The following is a 24,919-nucleotide window of genomic DNA, read 5'->3' on the forward strand; positions in this document are numbered from 1 at the left end:
GGCCTTGAGCAAGTCACCTCGCCCTAGCTCAATTTGCGACGCTGCAATGCGGCTGACGCCTGGGTTGTTCCAGTCTTCCCTTTGAATAGACCCAAGAGACACATTTCCCCTAAGTGATGAATAAAGGGAATTTAATTTAATAATGCAAGTGAGGATTCACAGTGGAAACAGGCGCTCTTGTGAAGAATAAAAGTAATAGATTGTTTTAACTTGAGGACAACTTCTGTGGTGCAATGGTAAAAGTAACAAACAGAAATGAATATATAATAGCTTTAAAAAAAAAACAAGAACAAAAAAACAAAAAAAACAAACACACACACACAAACACACACAAACACAGTCACACACACACACACACACACACACACACACACACACACACACACAATGGGAGCACGCCTGAATGGTAATCAGGAAGTCTGATGTTCGATCCCTGGTAAGCTGAGGTAGGCTGATTGCTTTTTTTTAAATTATTTTTTTTTGTTTTTTGTTTTTTTTTGTATTTTTATTTATGCTATGACTTGAACTGTTTCAAAAGGTAAGATAAAAAAAAAAAGGAAATCTGTGTCCAATCGTGCATGTTCCAAGTATCTAAATTAAACATATAATTTTCCACATATAGATTTTAGTAAACATGATCATTTTAAATCAATTTGGGAGAATAATACTCTATTCATATCTAAATAAAACATAAGAATCATTTTAAAAAAATTCATAAGGCAGGGCTCCGTACCGTACTGCTGACTACTATTATCGACATTACTAGGATAGTATCGAATGATACCGAATAGTACCCATTCTTTCGAAATGGAAATAAGAAGTCCCCTGCCATGTGAAATTACAAAGGAAGTAACAAAATGGGCGTTTTCGGAACTCTTTGTATGTTGAGGTAAGATAGGCTGTTGCCCTTTGACCACTGACCAATAACCCTTGGCCCACAACAATGTCGATTGTTGTTAGACACCAGATGATTTAAGTGTTTGCACCTATCCGTGCAGGTGCCTTACTTCATGCTGACCTCAAGTAAGATAGATAGACGTTATTTAAGTTCCTCATCCATCTTTAGAGATAATGGGATCATAAAGTTATAGGACCATTTCATGAAAATGGCGATGTTTAAATCCTCCCCCCCCCCCCCCCCCCCACCCTTTCAACGTGGGTCCCCCCCCGAGCCGAAAATGCGTCTTGGTGGACTTTTACTTTTAACCGGACTCTTGACTCTGACTGAGACAGTGCCTGAGCATTTTATATTTTTGAATTATTTATTTATTAAAACATTTTTTTTTACAAAGGCTGCCTCTATTCTCATCCTGGATGAGAATAGAAAAACAGTCGAGCTCTCATCCTGGGTGAGAATAGAATAACATTCGACCACTCATCCTGGGTGAGAATAGAGGTAGTGGCACCTTCTCACTATACTCGCCCCACAGGTAGGGTAGCCTAACGCCGCACCTTCTCGCAAAATTCTCGTCCCTGTACCAACAGTTAGAGTCAGCTTAGCGCCCCCCCCCCCCCCCCCCACCCACCTCAATATTCTCACTTGATCATCATCATCTCTCATGTGACTGCTTTTAGAGGTATTTGGACGTAAGGAGGATGAACATACATGTCAAGCATTTAGAATTTAGATTTAGACTGGATTGCTTGAGATATGGGAATCATGTTGGAATCTCTCTCTCTCTCTCTCTCTCTCTCTCTCTCTCTCTCTCTCTCTCTCTCTCTCTCTCTCTCTCTCTCTCTCTCTCTCTCTCATGACTGACAAGCTATGTCATCACAAGACAAGGGGGTGATAGAATACCAAAGATATTGCCTGGATGTTGTAATTAAATAAAAAAGTTTTTAAAATTTTGAATACACGATAAGTAAATATATGTTTGTCTTCCACTATTCATATATGGCTAAATAACGTTAAAAGTAATTTACAGAAAATAGGAATTCAGTCTATTGTCTAATAATATCCTTACCACCCTTTCACAGCTAAGCGAAATAGACTCTCCCAATTTCTAAGAGTTGGACTTTTCCTTTTATGGGCCTATCACTATTTTGTATTGACTTCGCTGTCTCCATACATTAGGTATTTTAACTTGTTTATACTTCCTCTCTCTCTCTCTTTCTCTCTCTCTCTCTCTCTCTCTCTCTCTCTCTCTCTCTCTCTCTCTCCCCTCTCTCTCACTTCTCTCTCCTCTCTTCCCCCCCCCCCCAAAAAAAAAACACAAAAAAACTCTATTTCTCTACATCATTTTATATTGTTTGTTTTTCCTTCTTTCTTTGATCCACTCAATATTTCATATCTCTCTCGCTCTCTCCCCCATCCCCCCTCTCATTATCCCCGTCTTTCTCTACGTCGTTTTAATTTGTTGTTATTTTCTCCTTTCCCTTTCTCCTCTACCTATACAATAAATGTGAATGGGTTCATCCCATTCTGATTATCACCACCCAAAAACAAAACAAAACTGAATAAAAAACCCCAAAAAACATTTCCACCATCCAAGTGCTGGCGGCTTTTTCTCTTTGATCTCGTAATCATGGTTTCCATTACGCCAACACCTCCGTTTTTTGTGGGTCAACCCCTCCCCCTCCCCACCTTCCCTCATCATCATTTTATTTCTCTCCCAACCTATGAAAGAGCTCTGCATGCACTGGTCTAATATTGAATGACACTAACTCTGCCCCACCCCTAACACATGGTGTGGTTGTGTGAGGCCTGAGGTAGTCTCCATTCTTCTATCCTCCGTTTCTTGTCAATTGAATGCCGACAGCAGACGTTTGGTTCTATGAAGTTCAACTGTATGTCTCAGTAGAAAATAGGAACATTTAAAAAGTGAGTTTGCCAAAACTACTGGTTAATTAAATATGAGGTTGGCTCTGAGATTAGTTGGTTCCATAAGAGGTATTTTACTAAGTCGATGTAAATTAAAAAAAAAAAGTCATCACGGTGTCACATACCATATGTACGCTGATGACACCCAGCTCTACCAATCTGCAAAACCAAGTGAAATTAAAGGGTTACTGAAATCGATGGAGAACTGCATTGAAGATGTGAAGAACTGGATGGTAGCTAATAAACTGAAAATGAACGATGAGAAAACAGAACTCCTATTATGTAATCCTAAAAATAACATTTGTGAACAAGACCTTTCGATTTGTATTGATGATGTAAAAATAACATTTTCTGAAAACGCCAGAAACCTGGGATTTTATTCCAGCAGTGACCTGTCCATGGAATATCATGCGACACAACTTTGCAAAGTACTGTATTGTGAAATTTGCTGTATTGGCCAACTTTCGGCATTTTAAAATCAAAATTCCTTAAAGACTCTAGTGTCTGCTTTTGTTTTTACTCGTTTAGACTATTGTAATTCACTCCTATCTAATTCCCCAGGTTTCTTACTTGATAAACTGCAGCGGTTTCAAAATCAAGCTGCTAGAATAGTTTTAAGAAGAAATAAGAGAGAACACACGACTCCAATGCTTTTCACTTTACACTGGCTTCCCATTAGGGCCAGGGTGCTCTTTAAGGTTGGAGTCACGTGTTTTAAATGTTTTCACGGAAGCTCCCCTGCTTATCTTGATGATCTTGTCGAGCCATACGTTCTGCCCCGTGCATTGAGATCAGGTGATCATCGTCTACTTAAAGTGCCAAAAAAGGGTAATAAACTCTCTGACAGATCCTTTAGTCACTTTGCACCGACTGTCTGGAACAATCTCCCCTTATCTCTTCATGACGTCCCTACTGAACTGGCTTTCAGGAAACACTTAAAAACTTTTATTTATTTCGAGAATTCTTAATTTATTAGTTATTTTATTTGAGCAGACGATGATCACAGGATATGTATATATAGATTACTTTATTTTTTAAATATGTTAAGTAGTTGGATGGTGAAAGGTTTGTGTGTGTGTGTGTATGTGTGTGTGTGTGTGTGTGTGTGTGTGTGTGAGAGAGAGAGAGAGAGAGAGATTTGAATGGATTGAAGTTATTGTTATGCGCCTAGAGCTTTATTGTATAGGTGGGCGCAATATAAATAAATTTAATTATTATTGTTATTATTATTAAATTTAAATTATGCCTTTTCCGCCACAACATCATATGACATTATTGCCTAGGCATTCCATGAAGGAATATAGATAACTCATCAAACAAGATGTCTGATGTCAACAGGAATCACCCATGTTGTCCAGTGAGCAAATTGGAGGTTAATAATCTTGCTCAAGGAAAAAAACAAATGTGCCTGAAGCGGGGCTCGAACCCCGGTCCTTCCGGGTCACGGTGCAATGCCTTAACCACTTGGCCACTTCGCCAATGTAAAGTCGATGAAAAAAAAAAAAAAGAAAAAAGGGGGGGGGGGGGGGGTCAGTTCGCTGAATGCAAGGTGTTCGTTGGGTATGTTCCTCATCTTACGTTCAGTATCACTAAAACTAAAAGCAGTCACATGAGAGATGATGATTATTGGGTGAGAGCACAGACTAATCTGTGGGTGAGAGTAGCGAGGAGGGGCGGGGGCTAGGGGGGGGGGGGGTGAGAATAACGTGAAGGTGCCACTACCTCTATTTTCATCCTGGATGAGAATAGTCACTCCTTTTTACTTCTACACAACCAGTTGGTAAGGAGTAAGTTAAATTTAAAGAGTAATATAAACAAAAGTGAACAAGCAGCTTCAACTTCAAAATACCATACACGGAACGTTTCAGCTTAAAACCCTTATTCAGCCAACAACAAAAAAGAATTAAATCATTAAGGGAGGCCTTCCGAAAGATCCTCGTGCTAAGGGAAACAACCCAAATATTCTCTCAACTAACCCTAAGTAAGAAACCTAGATTTAGATAGTAATCTTTAACTAACCATAATAGGAAAAACAAACACCCTAGCACCTTTACTAAAAGTAACCCTAATAGGAAAAAATATCCTCCGACATCGAGCTAACCCAAATAGAAAAAAAAACCTAGGGCTGTTTTCAATACTTCACAAAACAAAATGGCGGCGGAAAACAAAAACAATGGTCGTATTAGTATTAGTATTAGGGAAATTTAAACTTTCACTAATCTATCAAGGTTTGATCTAGAGTTTAAAATGCTACTATATATTGACAAATTCAATAAATAAACGCATGGTAAAAGATCTATGGTGAAAATACAAATTTTAAAAAATGCTAGCACGAGGAGCTTTTGGAAGGCCATTACTTAAAAATTCAGATAGACAGCAGAGAAAAAATAAGCATGTCCTTTATGGTTTTGAATTCATGTTTCGTTTGTTTTTTGTTTTTGGCTGATGAAGGGTTTTGAGCCTGAAACGTTCAGTGTTTAGTATTTTATTCTGTTATATATGAATTTTTGTTTATTACTTTTTTTTACAGCCCACAGTTTCTAGTAGCTTAGTATCACAATATGAAAGCTTCACAGTCTGTAGCTGAAGCCCAGTGACCTCTCTCTCTCCTTGGTGGACATAGTAAGATCTGTGCTTATATTAACAATTACTTACTTATTTATACTGGGAAAACTGTAGGATCAACATTGAGTTAGAGATGAACACATTGAACCCTGTTAATTGTGTAATAAACTTATTTCACTTGATCCAATACCGAATTCTTGTCAGACATCAGGTTTACCATCTCATGGCAAATGAAAGACATTTCAGTCTGATACATTTTGAATTAGCACATTAAAGTAGTTAAAGAATAGAGACCAGACCATTGTCATCGATTGAAACTGAAGAAGTCGTTCATTCATCTTTCTTTGTACTTCTTTTGTTGATTATACTAAGTAGAGAAGATTTTCACAGTGCGGTGTCCGGGATCCCTCAACAGAGAGGGTGCAAGAATAGCCCATCACCAAGCCAGCAGGTCATAAAAGGTGACTAATGGTGTGTGACTCCTCCTTTTTGAGTCACCTGCTTCTCCACATTGGGGTTTGTCGAAGGGTTAACACCCCTTCCATAAAACTCAAATTGTTACAGAAAAACAGGCGGACAAATCAAATCCTTTTTTTAGCTTGGGTGACCGAAGAGTTTCTGCAATGACAGAATTTCTGAAGGACAACGCAAAGCGGAAAGGAAAGAAGCTGATATACAGATAAGACATGAAATGAGATACAAAAGTTAGCTCAAGATAAAGTGGGATGGAAACTATTTGTCTGTGGCCTATACCCTGATCCAGGGTGAAAAAGGCAATGATGTTGATGATGACGGTGAAACTAACCCAAGAGTTATCTACTTTCAAAATATCACAGTTGAAATAATTAGAGACAAACTCAAATTGTCTTTCTTCTTTCAGAAATATTTTTTTTGAAGCAAATATTTATTATATAATCATTTTTAGTTCTATGATTTAAAATGCATTATTATCTTTGATCATCTACAGGGTGTGAGACATGGCGTGCACTGATTTTTATTCCGACCTTGTTGGTGGGATTAGACAACTTTGGGTGCAAGGAGAATTATGCGACGTTAATCTATCCATTGAGGAGGTTTTGATTCCAGCTCATCGTATAGTTCTAGCTGCTTTGAGCCCATATTTCAAAGCAATGTTCTGTTCTCATTTAGACGAAAGAAGGCAATTTACGATAAACATACAAGAGTTGAACTCCACAGCTGTGAAATCCATTGTTGAATTTGCATACACTGGAAAACTGAACTTGAAAGAGGACTCTGTTCAGACCATACTCCAAACAGCGGCCATGATGCAGATTTCCCCAATTGTCAAAATGTGTTGTCAGTTTCTTATAGAATGTCTCCATCCTTCAAACTGTTTAGGAATTCGTGATTTTGCAAAGAAAATGGGATGTTTTGATCTGATGGAAATTGCAGATAAGTACTGTGAGGAACATTTCTCACAGGCCTCTGAAGAAGAAGAATTTCTAAATCTCGATGTTGATGAGGTTTGTAGGTTTTTGTATTAATAATATTTTTGTTATTCATTTTCCTTTCATTCTTTCTTTAATTCCTTCCTTCATTCTCTGTTGTTATTTTTTTTCTTTTCTGCTCTATCTTTATTTTCATGCCTGTCATTGGCCAGTTTAGATTAAAAATGTAGTAATATGAATGTCTTGTCCTATTACATTTCAATGCCTTTCCAGTTTTCATTTTTATTCTTATATAATATGGACAGATGTTTGTACAGAATGGCCGACTGAAGCTGCGGATTGTAAAAGCATGAAACAAAAATTCGTATGACAACTTAAAAAATAGAACAAAATACCATACAAGGAATGTTTTGGGCTCAAAACTCTTTTCAGTCCAAAACAAAAACAGTAGAAACAGTAATATAAAACACAATCACACACACACACACACACACACACACACATATACACACTTTCTCTCTCCCTCTCTCTCTATGTTTTTTTTTTCTCCCCAACACATACACACGCATACACACACATACACGCTCATACACACAATCATTTTGCAAACAAAGCATCACATTAGTGGATATTGAGTTACAATTAATCTCAATTGATTTGATTTATAAATAATGAGATATGTTTTGTGGCGGAAAGTCAGGAGGGGATGGATCCCTCATAGAAGCCCAAAGGATAGGCGGTTGTGGAGGATCTATCCCTCCAACAATGAGGCCAGAGTAAGGATGCTGGCAAGAGGGATAGTCTTAAGAGGAAGAAAAATGGATTTAAATGAGAGGAACCCATTTATAATTGTGGATGACGATGGAAAGGAGATCGCTGTCACCAAACTGTTCATTGGAGGAATCCCAATCTCATTCTCAAATGAAGAGATTGAAAAAAAGATCAAGTTGTTGGGATTCAGAATGTCGAGTAGGATGGTGATGGAGCGGGTAAGGGACCCGCAAGGTAAAATGATGGCATGGGTGACAGGGAGATGAATGGTGTGGATTCATACCCCTACTGCCCCATCACCAAGAGTTATAGATGTCGGGGATTTTTAAAGGGTTCCTTTACTACAAAGAGATGAACGTGAACGATAATCGGTGCAGAAATTGCATGGAGCACGGTCACAGTGCCACAACATGTACAAAGCAAGTCGTCTGCCGAAGATGCAAGGCAGGTGGACATGGGGAAATCAATTGTCCCAATGGAACATACATTGAAAAGAATAAAGGGCTCGAGTTGATGTCTCAGTCAATGCATCTGGAGGAAAAAGAAGTGGAAACAGAGGATGATAGAGTAGAAAACTATGAGAGGGAGGAGGAGAAGGAGGAGTAGTTGGAAAAGGAGTCGGAGGAAAAAATGGAGGAGGAAAGATAGGAGACGGAAGAGGAAGAAGAGAAGGAGGTGGAGGATGAGGAAGAAGTAGAGGAGAGAAGGAAGGAGACAAAAAGTGGAGAGATTAGGGAGTTGGGAGATAAGGACAAAAGAAAACCACATGATAGAATTAATGGACGGGGAGGAGAGGAAGTAAGAAAAGATATGGAAGTGATAAAAGAAGGAAAGGGAAAGAAGCGAGGTAATGATGAACAGGTAAGAGAGATGCGAGGAGGTAAGATTGGTGGAAAAGGAAAATCAAATGAAGTCATGGAAGAGGATAAGGAAAAAGAAAGGAGAGGTCGGAAAGGAAAACAAAAGATAGAGACAGATAGAGAAAGAGAAGAAAAAAAGAGAGAGGGGGAGACAAGTTGCGAGGGAGGCAGAAAAAAAGTTTAAAACAATGGAGGATTATGTTATGACAATATCTTCTAGTAGAAAGATAGGGTCACCAGAAGAGGAAGGAAAAAGAAGTCGCCCAAAACTATCTGATTAAAAATGGTGGTAAAAAGAGATTGTAGTAACAGTAATTGTGCTAAAATATAAAATATTATTAATTAAAAAATACTTCAATTAAAATATTTTTTTCAGATGGGGGTTTAGAATATTTAAGTATCCTTTCACTAAATGTTTTTGGATTAAGAAACAGGAAAAAAAGGAATGCAATTTTTAAAAATATCAAGAAAAATGAAATAGACATAGTAGGATTTCAGGAAACACATTTATTGGAGGAGGATTCAAATTTAGTTGAAAAAGAATGGGATGGGAAAGTTATCTTATCTCCGGGGACATCCAAAAGTAAAGGACAATTATTTCTGATTTCAAAACAATTAAATGATAAAGTAGAAATTAATACATTGTACAAAGACTCCAGAATATTATTGAGAAAATTAAATACATACAATAACAAAGATAGAGGTATTTTAATAGCTAATATTTACGCTCCATGTATTACACAGGACAAAATTATTTCTTTTCTCATTTAGGAAAGATTTTAATATCAAAATCTGAGTTAAATCTAGATTTACCAATGGTTTGTTTTTTAGGGGACTTTAATACTGTGGTAAATAATGAACTGGACATAATATCTGGCAATCCACATGATTAAGAAAATGTTGAAAATTTTAATGATTTTATTAAAAGATTAGCTACATGGAGAATAAAACATAAAAGAGAAAAAGAATTTACATGGAGTAGAGGATCTCCTTTGATAGCTAGACGACTAGATTGTATCTTTATAAATAGCATGCTTTTATACCGTTCTTACAAGAAGCAAAAATTAAAGGCATTGCCTTTACTGCCTTTACAGCTCATAGAGCAGTTATATCAAAATTTAAATTCATATCCTTCAAAAAAGGACCCTCTTTATTTAAAATGAATGTATCAATATTGAGTGACTTAAAAATATAACATTAATGAAACAAAAAATCCAAAGTTGCTTAGAAGAAAACAAAAGGTTGGATCCTCACCTTAGGTGGGAATGTGTTAAAATAGACATCCAGGAATTTACTCAAGACTACTGCAAATATAAATGTCGTAAGAAATCAGATACATATAATAGCAATGACTATCCCGCACAAATCTTTGGGCCTCTTTTTCGCTTACGAAGTGCCCGAATTCGCGTCAAAATATGGGACGAAGCCGTTTCATATATGCTATTTTAAAAAATTAATTACGACGCTGTTTATTGATGAATATGACTGAAAGTTGGCACACAGTTAGAAAAAAGGTGATTTTAGATTATGTCAAGCGACAAAACTCGTGCTATTACCAGAAGACTGTTAAAAATAGATTTTTACTCTTTGGAGTAAAATATTTCTAAAACTACCGGTCGTGGAGGTTTTGTCGCTGACAAGGTAATACATGAACATTTCTTCTTTTTGGTTGTAAAATTTCATATGAATATGACGAGTACTTTTCCCGTATTTTACAAAACACCATCCTAATTTGCTCTTCAAGTTTCACACTTATTACGCAAGATACAACCAAAGGTCGAAAAAAAATGCCGAAAAAGCGTCCCATATTTTTGCGTTTTTTTCCTCTTTGCGGGTCATCCAAATAAATGACACCTTTGAAACTGCATAACTTGTTTATTTATGAATGGATTTTCAAAATTCAAAAACATTTTTACTCAGTGGAGATAGGGCTTTGATTTTAGACAAAAAATTTCCTCAAAAAGAGAAAAAAAACATTTTTCATAGTCATTGCTACATATAATGAAGAAATAAGAGCCCATAATAAATTAAAACAATTAGTATATTACCCTAACGACACTGATATTTTATCACAGATATTGGAATTGCGGAAAAGAATTGAAGTAAAACAAATTGAAGAAACAATGGGGGCCAGAGTAAGAGCAGGCATCAAGTGGACAGAGGAGGGAGAGAAATGTAATAGATTCTTTCTATCATTAGAAAAGACCAGGGCTGTAAACAATACAATTTATAAATTGAAAAGTGATGAAAATAATTATGTTACAAATGAACTGGAAATTCTAGAAATAATCGGTAAATATTATTCAGAACTTTACACCGAATTGAAAGAAGACATAACATTAGAAATGTTGAGTGATGAATATGTAAAAATTATCACTATACCTAAAATAAAAAATGAAGAGAAAGAATTCTATGTCAGATTTATTACGTTAGATGAAGTTAGGAGCGCTATGGAAAAAAATGAACAATGGATTCTCCCCAGGGCCAGATGGATTCCTATAGAATTTTACAAAGTTTTGTGGGATGAGATAAAAACGGAGATGCTCAACTGTTTTGAGTTTAGTCTTTAAAAAAATATGCTTAGTTACAGTCAAAGAAAGGGGGGGGGGGGGGGGGGGGTAATAGTGTTAATACCGAAAAATCAATTTATCGGTAGGGAAGATTTAGGGAATTGGAGGCCTATAACATTAACAAATGCTGATTATAAAATACTGGCAAAAACCTTGGCAAACAGACTTAAAACGGTTATAAGTAATTTAATTAGTAATGACCAAAAAGGATTCATTCGTGGAAGAAACATTGCAGAAATTTTGAGGGAACTTGATGATTTAATAGTAGTAGTAAGCTTCGCAGTCCGAATGATGCTTGCTGAGAATTGTGTGATTCAGTCATGGTCGATAAATATAGCTGCTGTCTCCATCCATGTTATTAATTGTTTCCATTGGTCACGGTCCTGGGCCAGAGTTTTGAAGCTGTCAAGATCTTGTTGTGACTTTAGTACAGAGGGCACTGCAGTATTTCTTAGTTCTTCAGGGATTAATTCGGCCTCATCTGAATCCAGAAATTTCTGATATGTAGAGAGGTCCTGGTTCAGGGTAGTTACTATTGGTGTTGGTGTTCTCCCTACATATTTGTTGTCATGAAGGAAATATTCTGTCATTGCAGTTTGGGCTGGGATGTTATCTTTTCGACGTAAGATGTGACCGAATAGCCTCCATCGCTGTTCTTTTATTAGTGTACTCAGGCGTTAGACCCTGGTTTTTTCATAGAGATCAGTATTTGTAATTGTCTCTGGCCAATAGATTCCAATTACGCGACGTAATTGTATGCAGTGGTATGAATCGAGACTTTCTAAGTTCTTTTGTTTGTGAGGCTCCAGGTTCCACAATTATATGTCAATTATATCGGAATAATCATTGCCTCGTAAATGTGTATTCGTTTATTCTCACTGATCATGTAATTTCTATTCCATAAAATTTGGAGTTGGTTGAATGCATTGGTGGCCAGCTGCTTTCGTTTTCTGATGTCTTCATTTAGTTTGACAAATTGCCTAGTTTACGTACACTTTTCCTTTCATTTATATTTCTGTTGATTTTTGTATATTCTGTTTTGGATTGATTCACTTTTAGATTCCATGCTTCTAGGGTATTTGATATTATTGGCAAGTATATTTTCGCTTGATGTTCTGATTCAAAGATTAGGTCTGTTTCTGGGTGGGGATCCTGACCTCCCATAGCGGGCAGGGAGGTACATACTGTGTCTTCTATCCCCTTATATCTGTTTCCAACATGCTTTCTGTCTTTGTCTTGGAATGAGATTACTTGGTTTTGTCCTGGCTCTGGCCGGAGTCCTAGCTGGGAGGGAAACAGTCAAATGCATAGTTATTGTTTTGGGAGATGATATTTTTTTCCTTGTAAATCATCTCTCTGTTATGTATTATTATTTTTATTTTGAATGTATAATGTAAGCATTTGAGTGTGTTCCTTTTTGTTGGATTTTGTGCTTGTGTCTGGATGAGACTTGTAGGTGATTTCAAACTAAGTACATTGGTGGTATGCTCTTGGAATCTACATCTGATCCCTATTTGTTCTCAGTTCCCCTTTGTCTTACTTTTTCTTGGGTGCTTTAATTGTAATTCTAGAACTTTTTACTATCCCATTTTCTTCCTTTTTACTGGCGCTGATATAACCTAAATGTGTTGCAAGCGCCGTAAAACCCTTAAAAACAAAAAACATTAGGTCTGTTTCATCTGCGTATATCAATTCACGAGTGATCTTCTTTATTGGTGGTAATTTTGGTCTTAGATCTTTCATGGCCGATTCGAGGTATATCGGGAATAGAATTGGACTCAAGCTGTCTCCTTGAGGGGATCCAATTGAGGTTGATATTGTTGTTAATTCTCTGCCGGATTCAAATTGTAATGTAGTATTTGATAATAGGTATCTTATGAGCTTCACGTGATCTTTGTCCAAGAATGAGTCATCAAGGATTGATAACAATTTGGTTCTGCATATAGTGTTGAAAGCTGAATTCGTATCGATTCCAAGTATGGTAAATTCATCCTTACATTTCTCCGTTCTGACTTTCAGCCATCAATGGGCCCATACTATGTCTGCAGTGCTTCTATCTCTTCTAAACCCACTTTGTGAAGATGAAAGATATTCCTCTACCTTTTCTCTAATTCTGTTGAGCGTGATAGTGCTTAAAACTTTTCTTAGCATGGATAATAAAACGATTGGACACAAATTTTCTAAAGGGCATTTATTTTTATTTGGTTTGTTTAGCAGAATGAGTTTTCCACTTCCAAGATTGAGAACTTGTTTTGTCTTAAATATCTTATTATACATATCAGCTAGTATTTGCATGCCTTCATCGTCAAGACATTTTAGTTCTTCTGCTCTAACACCATCTAGACCTGGCGATCTGTTGTTATTGAGCTTTTGTATGGCTTCGCTCTGAATTGGTCGAATTGAATGGTTCCACTTCTTGAATGACCTTGTATTTCTCAGTGTAATACATGCTTATAGTGTTTATAATTTCTTTATCATTACATAAGGTCTTATTACATTTATCTTTGATTATAAGTCTATTATGTGTTTTTTGTCGTTTGATTGTATTCACCGCTTTGAACATTTTCATACTGTCACTCGTACTATTTATTTCTGTCACAATCTCGTCTATTTTCTTTTTGTGATTATCTATTGATTGAGATTTAATTTTATGCATGATTTCATTTCTTTGCCTCTTCATTTTGTTCTTTGCAACCGTATTTGAGCAGCTCATGATGTCAAGTCTCAGTTGTTTTGGCTGCTGTGATAAGTCATGCAGTATTGTACAGTAATCTTGTTTTTGTGTACCCTACTACTTCTCTCAGGCAGTGTTGTTTCCCTACTCATCAGCACGCTTTGGACAAGATGTTGTTGAATTTCAGCTGGGTTAGAGGCATCCTTTAAATTCTTTGATGAAAGAGTTTGTTTTTGAAATTTTCTTTGACTAGGTCATCTCTTGATTTAATAGAATATGAAAAAGAAATTAACTTATCCTCGTTAATGTTATCGACACTATATCAACAACTTTCCAATTAAAGCTTTTGATTACTTTGGTTTCGGAAATTATTTCAAAGGATGTGTGATCACCATTCTCAATAAAAGGAAGGTTTCTTGGCTGCTTTCACTAATAATGAATTATATTGTCAACTAACCTTGCCTTTTTAAGTGAAACTTAAGTGGTGAATTGGGTTTAAAATGTTTATGTGGATTGTCTTCATTTGCATTAACGGACTAATAATTATTATTAAATCTTTGTACGTCATGAATGAAGTATATGATTATATTTTTTGTTTCGTTCTTTCATAACTCTTTCTATTTAAACTTTAGAATATGCATATAATTGTGGGGCTCATTTAACACATTCAAACCTAATCAATATCATTATGACATTTCAATTAAACTTTTATCAATTTTTCTTGCAGGTCATTGGACTGATCGTTCGAGACACTTTGAAAGTTGCCAAAGAGGAGGAGGTTTGTAGATTATTTACTCTTCATGTAGTTACCGATGAGGGAAATCTTTCTAAAAAATTGTAATGAAAAGACATAGTTGATTACAGCATTGCATTTATGTACCAACATGTCAAATGCTACTGTTTTTTGTTGTTTTATTTAAACTTTGCTTTTTAAATAATATTACAGGTTTATTCAGCTGTTATGCGCTGGGTTGAATATGATCCTGAAAGGAAAAAGACTGATGCTGTGAGGATTATGGAACATGTTCGGCTTCCTTTAGTGCAATGGGATTTCTTAATCAAAGAAGTGAGCCGAGATAAATTGTTTGTCACCAATGAAGAATGTCGGAATTATTTACAAGTAAGTTTGGTCATCATAATTGATGTTGAATGCTACAATCAGCCTTATACATTTGCATGACCTTGAAAAGAGTTGTTTTATGTTCTATGGGCTTTAAAAAAATATACCTTTTTATTTTATTTTAGCAGCAGATGGTGTAGTGAACAGGTCATATTGTCTATTCTCTGTCTATCTTGTCTGTCCATCATTCTCTCTCTCTCTCTCTCTCTCTCTCTCTCTCTCTCTTTCTCTCTCTCTCTCTCTCTCTCTCTCTCTCTCTCTCTCTCTCTCTCTCTCTCTCTCTCTCCATTTATCTATTTGTCTATACATCTATCTTCTTGTCTTTTTATATATATCTTCATTATCAATCTATTTCTATTTTTCTATAATTAGGCTACAAGTTTAGGATAACATTAAAAAATTTTAATCCAAGAGAATCTGAAAAGATGATTGTTTAGATTTGTTTGTATGTTGAGATGGTCGATAGGATAATACATAGCATTTACACAAGGAGGACTCAGGTAGAGCATTGCTGTCGCAATCTGGTTTATTCACCAAGCAAGCAATTTAGCTCCGATTGGTCTCTTTGTGTCACTGCTGAGGTCTGGGTTATCTCTGTATGAGACAAATTTCCTCTCGGGATGAATAAGAGGAATTTTTGCTTCATTCTTTTTCATCATTTCTTTTCTTTGGTTAACAAAATATACATTAAAATTTTATTTTTTTTTCTCTTTCCAGCAAGCAAGGGCTTTTCAGGCCAGTTCGTTCCATCCTGACCTCATCAATTTTGCGTTCAACGAAGCTGTTCTCAGGTCTCATCCACGGACGTCATTCTCATCAACAGACAGACTGTATTCCATAGGTCAGTTGCTTAATAAACAAATAAATAAATGGAATAATTATTAACAATTTTTCATCTCAATATTTCCACTAGATGACCGTGCCAATTACACTTCACAAATTTTCATTTATTCCTCCAGCAGGCTGTATAGAACTAATTCATAGAGTACAAGCCACCTGTTAGTTATGGAGGATCACTCTATAGTTTAGAAATAAATCGTAGTTTTCAAGGACCATAACAAAAGAGTCATGATAACTACTTTAAAAAATTACCAATTTATCCTTTATATAGTTCTCTAGTTGGATTGGAAAATTCGTAATTCTACAAAATTTTCTTATAACAAGCAGGTTTGTCAATGAGTGACTAGTGTATCATTTATCATAGACTTGGATGTTATCCGTACATTTACTCACCCATGATTAAACGAATAATCTTCAAAATTAACAGCAGATAAACGGATAATCATAGAGTAATTTAGTAATAGTATATAGTAACAGTTGGAAGCATAGACTGCTCAGTGTTAATCATGATACGAGTGAGAGTTGGGGGAAATGCCAACTTGAAATTCTTCAAAGCAATACACACCTATGGAAATGCGATTGGGTTATAAATGGTCGTTAAAATTTTTATTTTTCATTCATGATGATTATTCGTTGCACAAATAAAAATGATTATCCGATGACTTTCCATCCGTCTTTTTACCCGCGGATATCAGTTAATGAGTGTATAATTGTTATTGCTCTAATTTATCATGTCTTGTTTGTCATGGTCATCATCCTCATTTATTTTAGTCTGTTGTTAACTCATGTGCAGCTATGTGGTCTAGTGGTATGACACTCGCTTTCGGATAGGAAGGTCCTGGGTTGGAGCCTCACTCGGCGCATAGTTGAGTCATTGGAAAAGGCTCTTCACTCACATTCTCTCACCATCCTCACGTGTAAAATGAGTACCTGGCCATTAGCAGCGTTGTCTTTGTTCGGAAAAAATTTTTTATTGCTTACTTGTGGTGCTATGTTGCGGCTGATAACTGGTTTATCTCACTCTTAGATAGGGGGTCCTGATAGTTCAGTTAGTAGGGCACTTGCTTCATAAGCAAAGGGACTGAGATCCACCCCTGGTAAAAGTTGAAATATTTTTCTGACCCTCCCACCCTGTGCACGCAGCAGTGATTGGGTAGCTGGGTCAGTTAGATCTGGTAGAAAGTACATTGCGATAGATCAACGTCTTATCCAAAGAGTAGCAAGCAATTGAGTTGATAGCAAATCATGCTATAGATATCAGAATTAACTCTAGCTCCATGGGTCTAATGTCTCTGAAGGACTACCTTTTCTCGGGATAGTCCCTAAAGAAGTATTTCTGAGACAATTTGATAAGGGAAATTATTTTTATTTGTACTATTTAAAAATTTTTCTAAATGACTCCTTTCTTTTTTTTTGTGAAAAAAACCCCATAAAACCTCCCCAAAGAACTTGAGGTTTTATAAAGGGTCCCTGACCAACATCACACGTAACATGTAGAATGAGACATGACACCTGTTAGGCGACATTGCAATTTTTCTGACAGACAACGCTGTTTACGGCCAGGTACTCATTTTACACCTGATACAGTGAGAGAATGTGAGTAAATAGCTTTTTCCAAGGACTCAACTATGCGCCTCGAACCCAGGATCTTCCGATCTGAAAGCGAGTGTCATACTACTTGACCACATAGCCGCATGTGCATGATTTAGATAATTTTGTACTACATTGTTTATTGAATGATTGATTGTTTATCCATTTGTTTTGTTTTTAAAAATATTTTTTGTTTTTATTGTCCCAACCCTGGATCAGGTGGAGAGACTGGTAATAGGGAAATCCTGTCTTTATTTGAGAGCTTCAATCCATTCACCGGACAAGCTACAGAATTACCAGTTCTTCCCGAGGCAAAACGTAGTTTAGGAGTGACTGTTCTGGACAATATCATCTATGCTATTGGTGGCGCCACAGATTCTCAAAGCAGTCGATCGGTTCATGCGTTCGACATTGAGAAACAGCAGTGGAAAAGCCGAGGACAGCTGTGTGTGGCTCGTAGCAGCGTTGTCGCTGCTGTCCTTATGGGATCGATTAGAGTGTTGGGAGGATACGGGGAAGGCGGTGTATTGAGCTCGGTTGAAAAGTATGATGAAGAGCTCAACTCATGGTCATTGTCTACAGGTATGGGATATTTACACTTGAATCATAACTTAACTATGACTGAAGCCATGATAATTTTTTTTAAAAGTGAGCTTTTATGTAGCACAATATCCACTAAATTTGCTCAAAGCACTTTACAAAGGGTCCCTGACCAACAACAACACGTACCATGTAGAACGAGACACGACACCTGTTAGGCGATATTGCAATTTTTTTTTCCGACAGAGACAACACTGTAAGCGGAAAGGGTCTCATTTTACACCTGAGTACAGTGAGTGAATGTGAGCAACGAGCCTTTTTCAAGGACTCAACTATGCACAGAGTGTGGTTCAAACCTAGGACCTTCCGATCTGAAAGCGAGTGTCATACCACAAGACCACGTAGCTGCACATAAATAGAGTTTTTTTATTTCCATTTTGTGTTTTTACTTTGTTTTGACAGAGGTAAGCTGGGTGGGGTTTTCTGACTTCCCATAGTGGGCAGGGAGGCACTCACTTCTATCCCCCTATATCTGTTTTCCAACATGCTTTCTTTTTTGTCTTGGAATGAGATTACTTGATTTTTGTCCTGACCCTGGCTGGGAGGGAAACAGTCAAATGTATAGTTAGTTTTGTGAGATGATATTTTTTTCCTTACAAATCATGTCTCTGTCATACACTGTATTAATTTTGTTTTACATATATTATGATTTGTAAAAATTTGAGTGTGTTCCTCTCAGTGGGGACCTGTGCTTGTGCAGGATGAGACATTTAGGTGATCTCAAACTAAGTACATCGGTGGTGGTATGCTCTTGAAATCTACACCTGTTCCCTATTTAAACCAATTCCCCTTTGTCTTCCTTTTTCTTTGGTGCTTTATTGTAATTCTTGAACTTTTTACTATCCCATTTTCTTCCTTTTTACAAGCGCTGATATGACTTAAATGTGTTGCATGTGCCGTAAAACAAAACCAAAACAAAGGAAATGCAACATGTTAATATAGATGAGAGGTTTAAGATTAACATTTTTTTTTTATTATGCTTATTTATTGCCTATTTAATTTGTTTGGTGTAATTTCTTTTCTTCATATTGACCATAATAATAGGTTCCATCTAATAACAATTGTTTTTCTTTATTGAAAACCATCTTTTATTGTAATTCAGATAAAGTTAGTTGAATCTTGTTTCCAGTCAAAAGTTTATAAGATAAGAATCATTTATCAGTCAACCCCTCCCCCCCCACCCCTCCTTTTTTTTTTTTGTATCAAAGAAAAATGTCAAAAGCACTAAAATTATAAATTCATTTTCGCTTATGCATCTTTCGATTTCTAGGCTTTTATAAGCTTGTTCATTTAACTCAAACACTCCATTTTCATGGGTTTATATAATTTTTTTTTTGGTTAAACCTGACTATGGAATAGCCTCCCAGCTGAAGTGGCTGAATACGGTTTACCAACATGCCTTCACGTGATTGCTAGAGTTCACAACGTGACTTTTTAATCTATGTACTTTTTATTAGTATTATGTGCAGAGTTTTAGTAAGTTTACAATGTAAAACCCTACATACTGGTGTGATCCTCGACAATATTGGAGGTTTCCACAAGACGAAGAAGAAGAAGAAGAAATACTGAATAATGGTTGACTCACTTTGACTATTTCAGAAATGCTTGAGCCAAAAAGTATGGCTGCAGCTGCAACGGTGGGTCATCGACTTTATTTATGTGGAGGTTACAATGGGCAGATTGATATGGCCTCGTGCCATGTGCTGGATAATAAGGTATATATTTAGTTAACGATCTTTCTCTTTGATTTTCATATTTCGATTTTCTTTTAAATATTTTTTTTCTTCAATTTTTGTTTAAAAATAATTATCATTATTAAATTAATTTTACTGTGCGTATTGGACTCTTCAGTAACTGATAAGGGCTTTGTGATGAGGAGATGAATTGATATAGATAATATGTATATTTGCATATATTTGTATGTATGGGGCAGTGTGGCTCAATGGTACGGTCTTTGCTTTGTACCCGAAAGGTACCAAGTTCGATCACCCGCTGCTGCACTGTGTGGCCTTGAGCAAGTCACCTCACCCTAGCTCACTTTGCAGCGTTGCTCTGCGGCTGTTGCCTGGGTTATTCCAGTCTTCCCTTGGAATAGACTCTAAAGAAAAAATTTCCCCATGGGGATGAATAAAGGGACTTTTATTAATTATTTTTTCTATTTTTGCGATGGGAAATTCTCCATTTTGTTTCATCAATTCTCTCTTTTAATAATCCAAATATTCCAACATATTCTAAATTTTGACGAGAAAATGATGCACAATATCAGATTTGGAAACAACTACTGGAACTGAACACAAAATATTTCTTTTCATCATAGAATTCACATCGGGTGCACTGTTGATGCAGTGTTAAATCACACCCATTTTGTTTGGAATAATGCAGATTTAAATAACTCTTGAGGAACCAGAATTTTTTTTACTCTTGTCTATTGATTTTTGATGGTTTTGTAGAGGATGATATGTGCAAATGTTGTTCCTTAAGATATCCCGTCCTCATGTCTAACCACTAGTAGTGGTGCCAGCTTTATGAAAAAAATGCTTATTTTTCTGCATTTTCATTTTTTGTACACATTTTGCTAAGGATCTTACACATAATTAGATTTTTGTTATTTAATAATTTTAAACAATCATACTCTCTTTAAGTTAGTATTATTTAACACTTTAGTCTGTTTAAACGCCAGGGAGCTCAATATAATATTATCTGGCTGGGTCATATCAGATTTATGCGTGGATTCAGTAAGTCGATGCTATTTTACAAAGTTTATAAAGAGTGAGTTTATTCATTTATTTACATATTGATTACAATATTGCTAGTATGGTCTAATTGCCCTTCATCAAAATTTAATGCTAATTATGGTTTTTGAAGGATTGTTCTCATTAAAAAAACATCTTACTCATTTGGTTCTCCATTGTACTCATTTGGTTCTCCCCTGTACACATTTGGTTCTCCATTGTACACATTTGACTCTCCATTGTACACATTTGGCTCTCCATTGTACATATTTTCAAGGGCAGGGTTGGCAGTACTGGATTAGCTCAAACAAACGTTGGACCTGATAATGCTTTGAACCTTAGATTTTCCCTCTAAACCAGGATGACAATATGTAGTGTTAAGTCATTTTGATTAGAAGATTGCAAATTTGAATCTCGTTGGAGACACAGGAGATTTTAAAATGAACAAAAAAAAAAGAACTTTATTCATTCTTTCAGGAAATGCCTTGTTTCTACTGACTTTTTTTGTGGGTTTTGCCTCATATACGTCTTTCGCAGATGGACTTTAAAATGAAACTGCTGCCTTTAAGTAGCTTAACTTGTGTTGAAGTATTTCAATCGTTGCATTGGCTTCCCATGAAGAAGCGGATTGCTTACAAACTTGCCTGTTACTGTTTTAAGTGCATCCATTGGCACCACTCCAACTACTTGCCATTTCTTTTTTCTATCTCCAATCCGAATCGCTTTCTCCGCTCATCTACTTCCCTGTACTTGAACCGTTTGATTCCTAAGTCGAATTTTTCACATCATGCTTTCACATATTCTACTCCTTCTGTGTGTAATGCTCTTTCAGCAGACACCAGACACCATAATTCCCTGTCCTCCTTTAAAGCCTCTTTGAAGACATAGTACTTAATTTCAGTTTTCTGTGAGTGATTTTTTAAATTTTATATCTGTGTTGTATAAGCGCTTCTGAGCACATTTTGTGGAAAGGGGTGCTATAGAAATTATTATTATTATTATTATTATTATTATTATTATTATTATTATTATTATTATTATTATTATTATTATTATTATTATTATTATTATTATTATTATTATTATTATTATTATTATTATTATTATTATTATAATTCTTCTTCTTCTTCTTCTTCTTCTTCTTCTTCTTCTTCTTCTTATTCTTATTGAAAAGGGTGTCAAATTAAAGCTGAACCTTTTGACTTCAAATTACCCCTCTTGTGCCGCTAGACATTTCTAGGAAAAGCAATTCTTATGGTTTTGATTTGATATTGATAAATATTCCTCTTTATAAATAATTATCTATTTAAAAGAAATTATTTATTTATTTTATTATTTATTTTAAAAAGAACAACAATTTGTTTATATACTTTTAAATAAACGACAAAATGATAACGATATATAAAAGTTATCTTTGTTTCCATTTTAGACAATGCAATGGATAGTCTGTGCTGATCTGCTTGAACCACGGTCCATGCATGGAGCAGCTGCTTTAGGGGGAAAAGTCTATGTGGCAGGTGGATGTCACAGGAACCAATGGTGAGAGGGGAAAGCATTTTGTGCTTTATTGATTGGATAAAAAAAGTATATATTTATTTTAGATGTTGCCGGCGATGCAAGTTATATTGCATTTTATTTTATTTGTTTTCCACGTTAATTTGTTTATTGTTGTGCTGATGAAGGGTTTGAGCTAGGGCGAGGTGACTTGCTCAAGGCCACACAGCGCAGCGGTGGATGATTGAACTCGGTACCTTTCGGGTATGAAGCAAAGACCATATCGCTGAGCCACGATGCCTCCATTATTATTATTTTTATTATTATTATTATTATTATTATTATTATTATTATTATTATTATTATTATTATTATTATTATTATTATTATTATTATTATTATTATTATTATTATTATTCATCCTATATATTGCTAACACTTCTGGTGGGGATTTCTATCTGTGGGTGATCTCAGGCCAGACACAGTTGTAGGTCAATGCTGAGAGCTACTTTGTAATCTATTACCCTCCATTTTACTTTTTCTTTGGCACTCGTGACTCATGGTTTGCAGGCATTGAACACATAATTTTTAAAATTTTTTTGTTATGATGTGTATCATCTTTTTTCCTAGACCGAACATGATGTAAAAGTGTCGTCATCATCATTGCCTTTTTCACCCTGGGTCAGGGTATAGGCCACAAACAGTTTCCATCCTTCTCTATCCTGAGCTAACTTTTTTTTATCTCGTTCCATGTCTTATCACTTCTCTGTATATCAGGTTCTTTAATTCTTCTCCATGTTCCTTGTGGCCTTCCCCTTGATCTTCTGCCCTGAGGGTTCTAGATCAATACTTTCTTTGTTATAGTGGAGTCATTCTTTCTAAGCGGGTGGTTGGATGGGAGCATCACCCTTGAATCATATACCTATGATGTTCGCATGGGTGTACGATCCGATAGTGATGTCGTTTCTTCTTCTCTTTACTAGCCTATCCTGCATCTTTGGTTTGTGATTGTATTTTTGACAGGGGATATTTTTTTTTCTGTAAATCTTCTGCCTGTTTGTTCTTGGTTATTTATAATTTAGCTTATGATATCTTTAGGTTATGATTTTGATTTACATTTGTACTATTTTTGTTAGATTGCTTGTTTTTTTGTTTCAGCGGTCTCTCATATAACCTCAATTGTGTTGGAAGAGACCTAAAGCAACAAACAAACAAACAAAAATTCTTTCTAAGGGTGTGTCCAATCCACCTCCATCGTCTTCTTCCTATTTCCTCTCCCATTGGTCTCTGCTGTGTTCTTTTCCATACTTCTTCAGTTTTAATTCTATCCATCCATTTTATCCATTTTATTCTGAGTAGCTTATGTATGGACCTGTTTACGAAAATCTGTACCCTCCTTATACAAGTGTCGTAAGTGCTGATAAACATGTAAAAACTAAATGTACTAAACAAAGACAATGGAAACAGTGTGTACTTTCAACAGCGACAAAAACAATGGAAACAATGTGTACTTTCAAAGCAACCAAAATGATGCAAAACGTTGATTGGATTCTTTCAACAACAACAAAAATAATGCAAACATTGAGTGTGTACTTTCAACAACAACAAAAATAACACAAACATTGAGTGTGTACTTTCAACAACAACAAAAATAACACAAACGTTGAGCGTGTACTTTCAACAACAACAAAAATAACACAAACATTGAGTGTGTACTTTCAACAACAACAAAAATAACACAAACATTGAGTGTGTACTTTCAACAACAACAACTCATACAATAAACACCTGGTTCTTCAAAAATGAATGTATTTTTTATCATAATTAATCTTTTTTTTCTCTCTCTCTTTTCTTTTACATTCCAGTTTAAGCAGTGTCGAAATGTTTGACCCTGAATCAAATCAATGGACATCTGTCATGTCGCTTTTGGGAGCGAGGCGGGGAATTGGCCTGTCAGTAGCTGGAGATTCCCTGTACGCCGCTGGTGGCCATGACGGGAAAGCATTCCAGAGCACTATCATGAAATACAATCCGAGGACGGGAGACTGGTCGAATATAGGAAACCTTATCACCAAAAGGGGTCGATTCGGATTTTTGTGATGGATACTCAATTAAGTGCAATTCATCAGAGTTATCATTTTGTCATTTTAACACTTTGTCAGTTTTGTTTTATAGTCATAGTCTTTTTTGAAAATCAAAATTGTTTTATGTTAGTGAATGAATGAATGGATATGGCTGCTGTGCCTCTATGGACGCTTGCTATGAACAATGTGTGTGTGTGTGTGTGTGTGTTATTTTAAGTGTTTCAGTCTGGTTTTTTTGTATCTAGTTAATGATGTCTGTTAGAATAGGGAATGTAAAAAAACAAAAATTATAAAGCTGAATGCAAAAAAAAAAAAGGTCACGTTGATGGAGGAGGACGATTTTGTTGACATTTCAGTCACTTTTACTCACTTACCATCAGCAAAAGAAAATAATAAAGCTAAAAATAGACAAAGAAAGGAATGACACACACCTGGAACACAACAAGCAGGATCCAATCCATGCCATTCAGCGAAGTAGCCAAGTCACTCTATTCCGCCTCTGAACAGGACACAATAGACTAAGAGGACATATGTTTACAAAGCTAGGTATTGGAACAACCCCTTATTGCCCATGTGGAACCGACCATGAAACCACTTTACATGTGCTTATGGATTGCCCATTATACAACGTGCAACGTTCGAACCACTGGGTCACCCCTACAACACTCAACACAAAGCTCTATGGTGAGGCTGAGGACCTAAAGCGGACCACAGACTTCATAGCAGATATCGGACTGCAGCCATAGATGTCCATCAGAGGAACGAAAAAGAAGAAGAAGAAGTCACTTT

General features: G+C 36.0%; 1 protein-coding gene across 3 annotated transcripts; it reads left to right on the forward strand.

The window, feature by feature from the left end:
- The first annotated feature begins 901 nt into the window (after positions 1-901).
- On the forward strand, positions 902-24,535 carry LOC144965051 (kelch-like protein 18). 3 transcript variants are annotated; one of them, XM_078899933.1, is made up of 10 exons: positions 919-1,023; positions 5,352-5,443; positions 6,354-6,870; positions 14,398-14,448; positions 14,617-14,790; positions 15,508-15,631; positions 17,440-17,802; positions 19,420-19,535; positions 21,982-22,091; positions 23,912-24,535. In XM_078899933.1, exons 3-10 carry the CDS (start codon positions 6,364-6,366, stop codon positions 24,144-24,146), a joined length of 1,680 nt encoding a protein of 559 aa, XP_078756059.1. In that variant the 5' UTR covers positions 919-1,023; positions 5,352-5,443; positions 6,354-6,363; the 3' UTR covers positions 24,147-24,535. The 3 variants fall into 3 exon arrangements, with proteins under 3 accessions (XP_078756058.1, XP_078756059.1, XP_078756060.1); XM_078899932.1 differs by lacking the exon at positions 5,352-5,443 and having other exon boundaries at positions 902-1,023; XM_078899934.1 differs by lacking the exons at positions 919-1,023; positions 5,352-5,443 and adding an exon at positions 2,719-2,821.
- Positions 24,536-24,919: the final 384 nt, after the last annotated feature.

The sequence above is a fragment of the Berghia stephanieae genome, chromosome 2, assembly GCF_034508935.2.
Source record: "Berghia stephanieae isolate SIO BIC M18660-M18661 chromosome 2, UCSD_Bste_1.3, whole genome shotgun sequence".
Lineage (NCBI taxonomy): Eukaryota > Metazoa > Mollusca > Gastropoda > Nudibranchia > Aeolidiidae > Berghia > Berghia stephanieae.

Coding starts and splice junctions, on each gene's coding strand:
- LOC144965051 (XM_078899932.1), top strand. CDS start 6,364: ATGGCGTGCACTGATTTTTATTCCGACCTTGTTGGTGGGATTAGACAA. Junction 14,791..15,507: donor AATGTCGGAATTATTTACAA/GTAAGTTTGGTC, acceptor TTCTCTTTCCAG/CAAGCAAGGGCTTTTCAGGC. Junction 17,803..19,419: donor CTCATGGTCATTGTCTACAG/GTATGGGATATT, acceptor TGACTATTTCAG/AAATGCTTGAGCCAAAAAGT.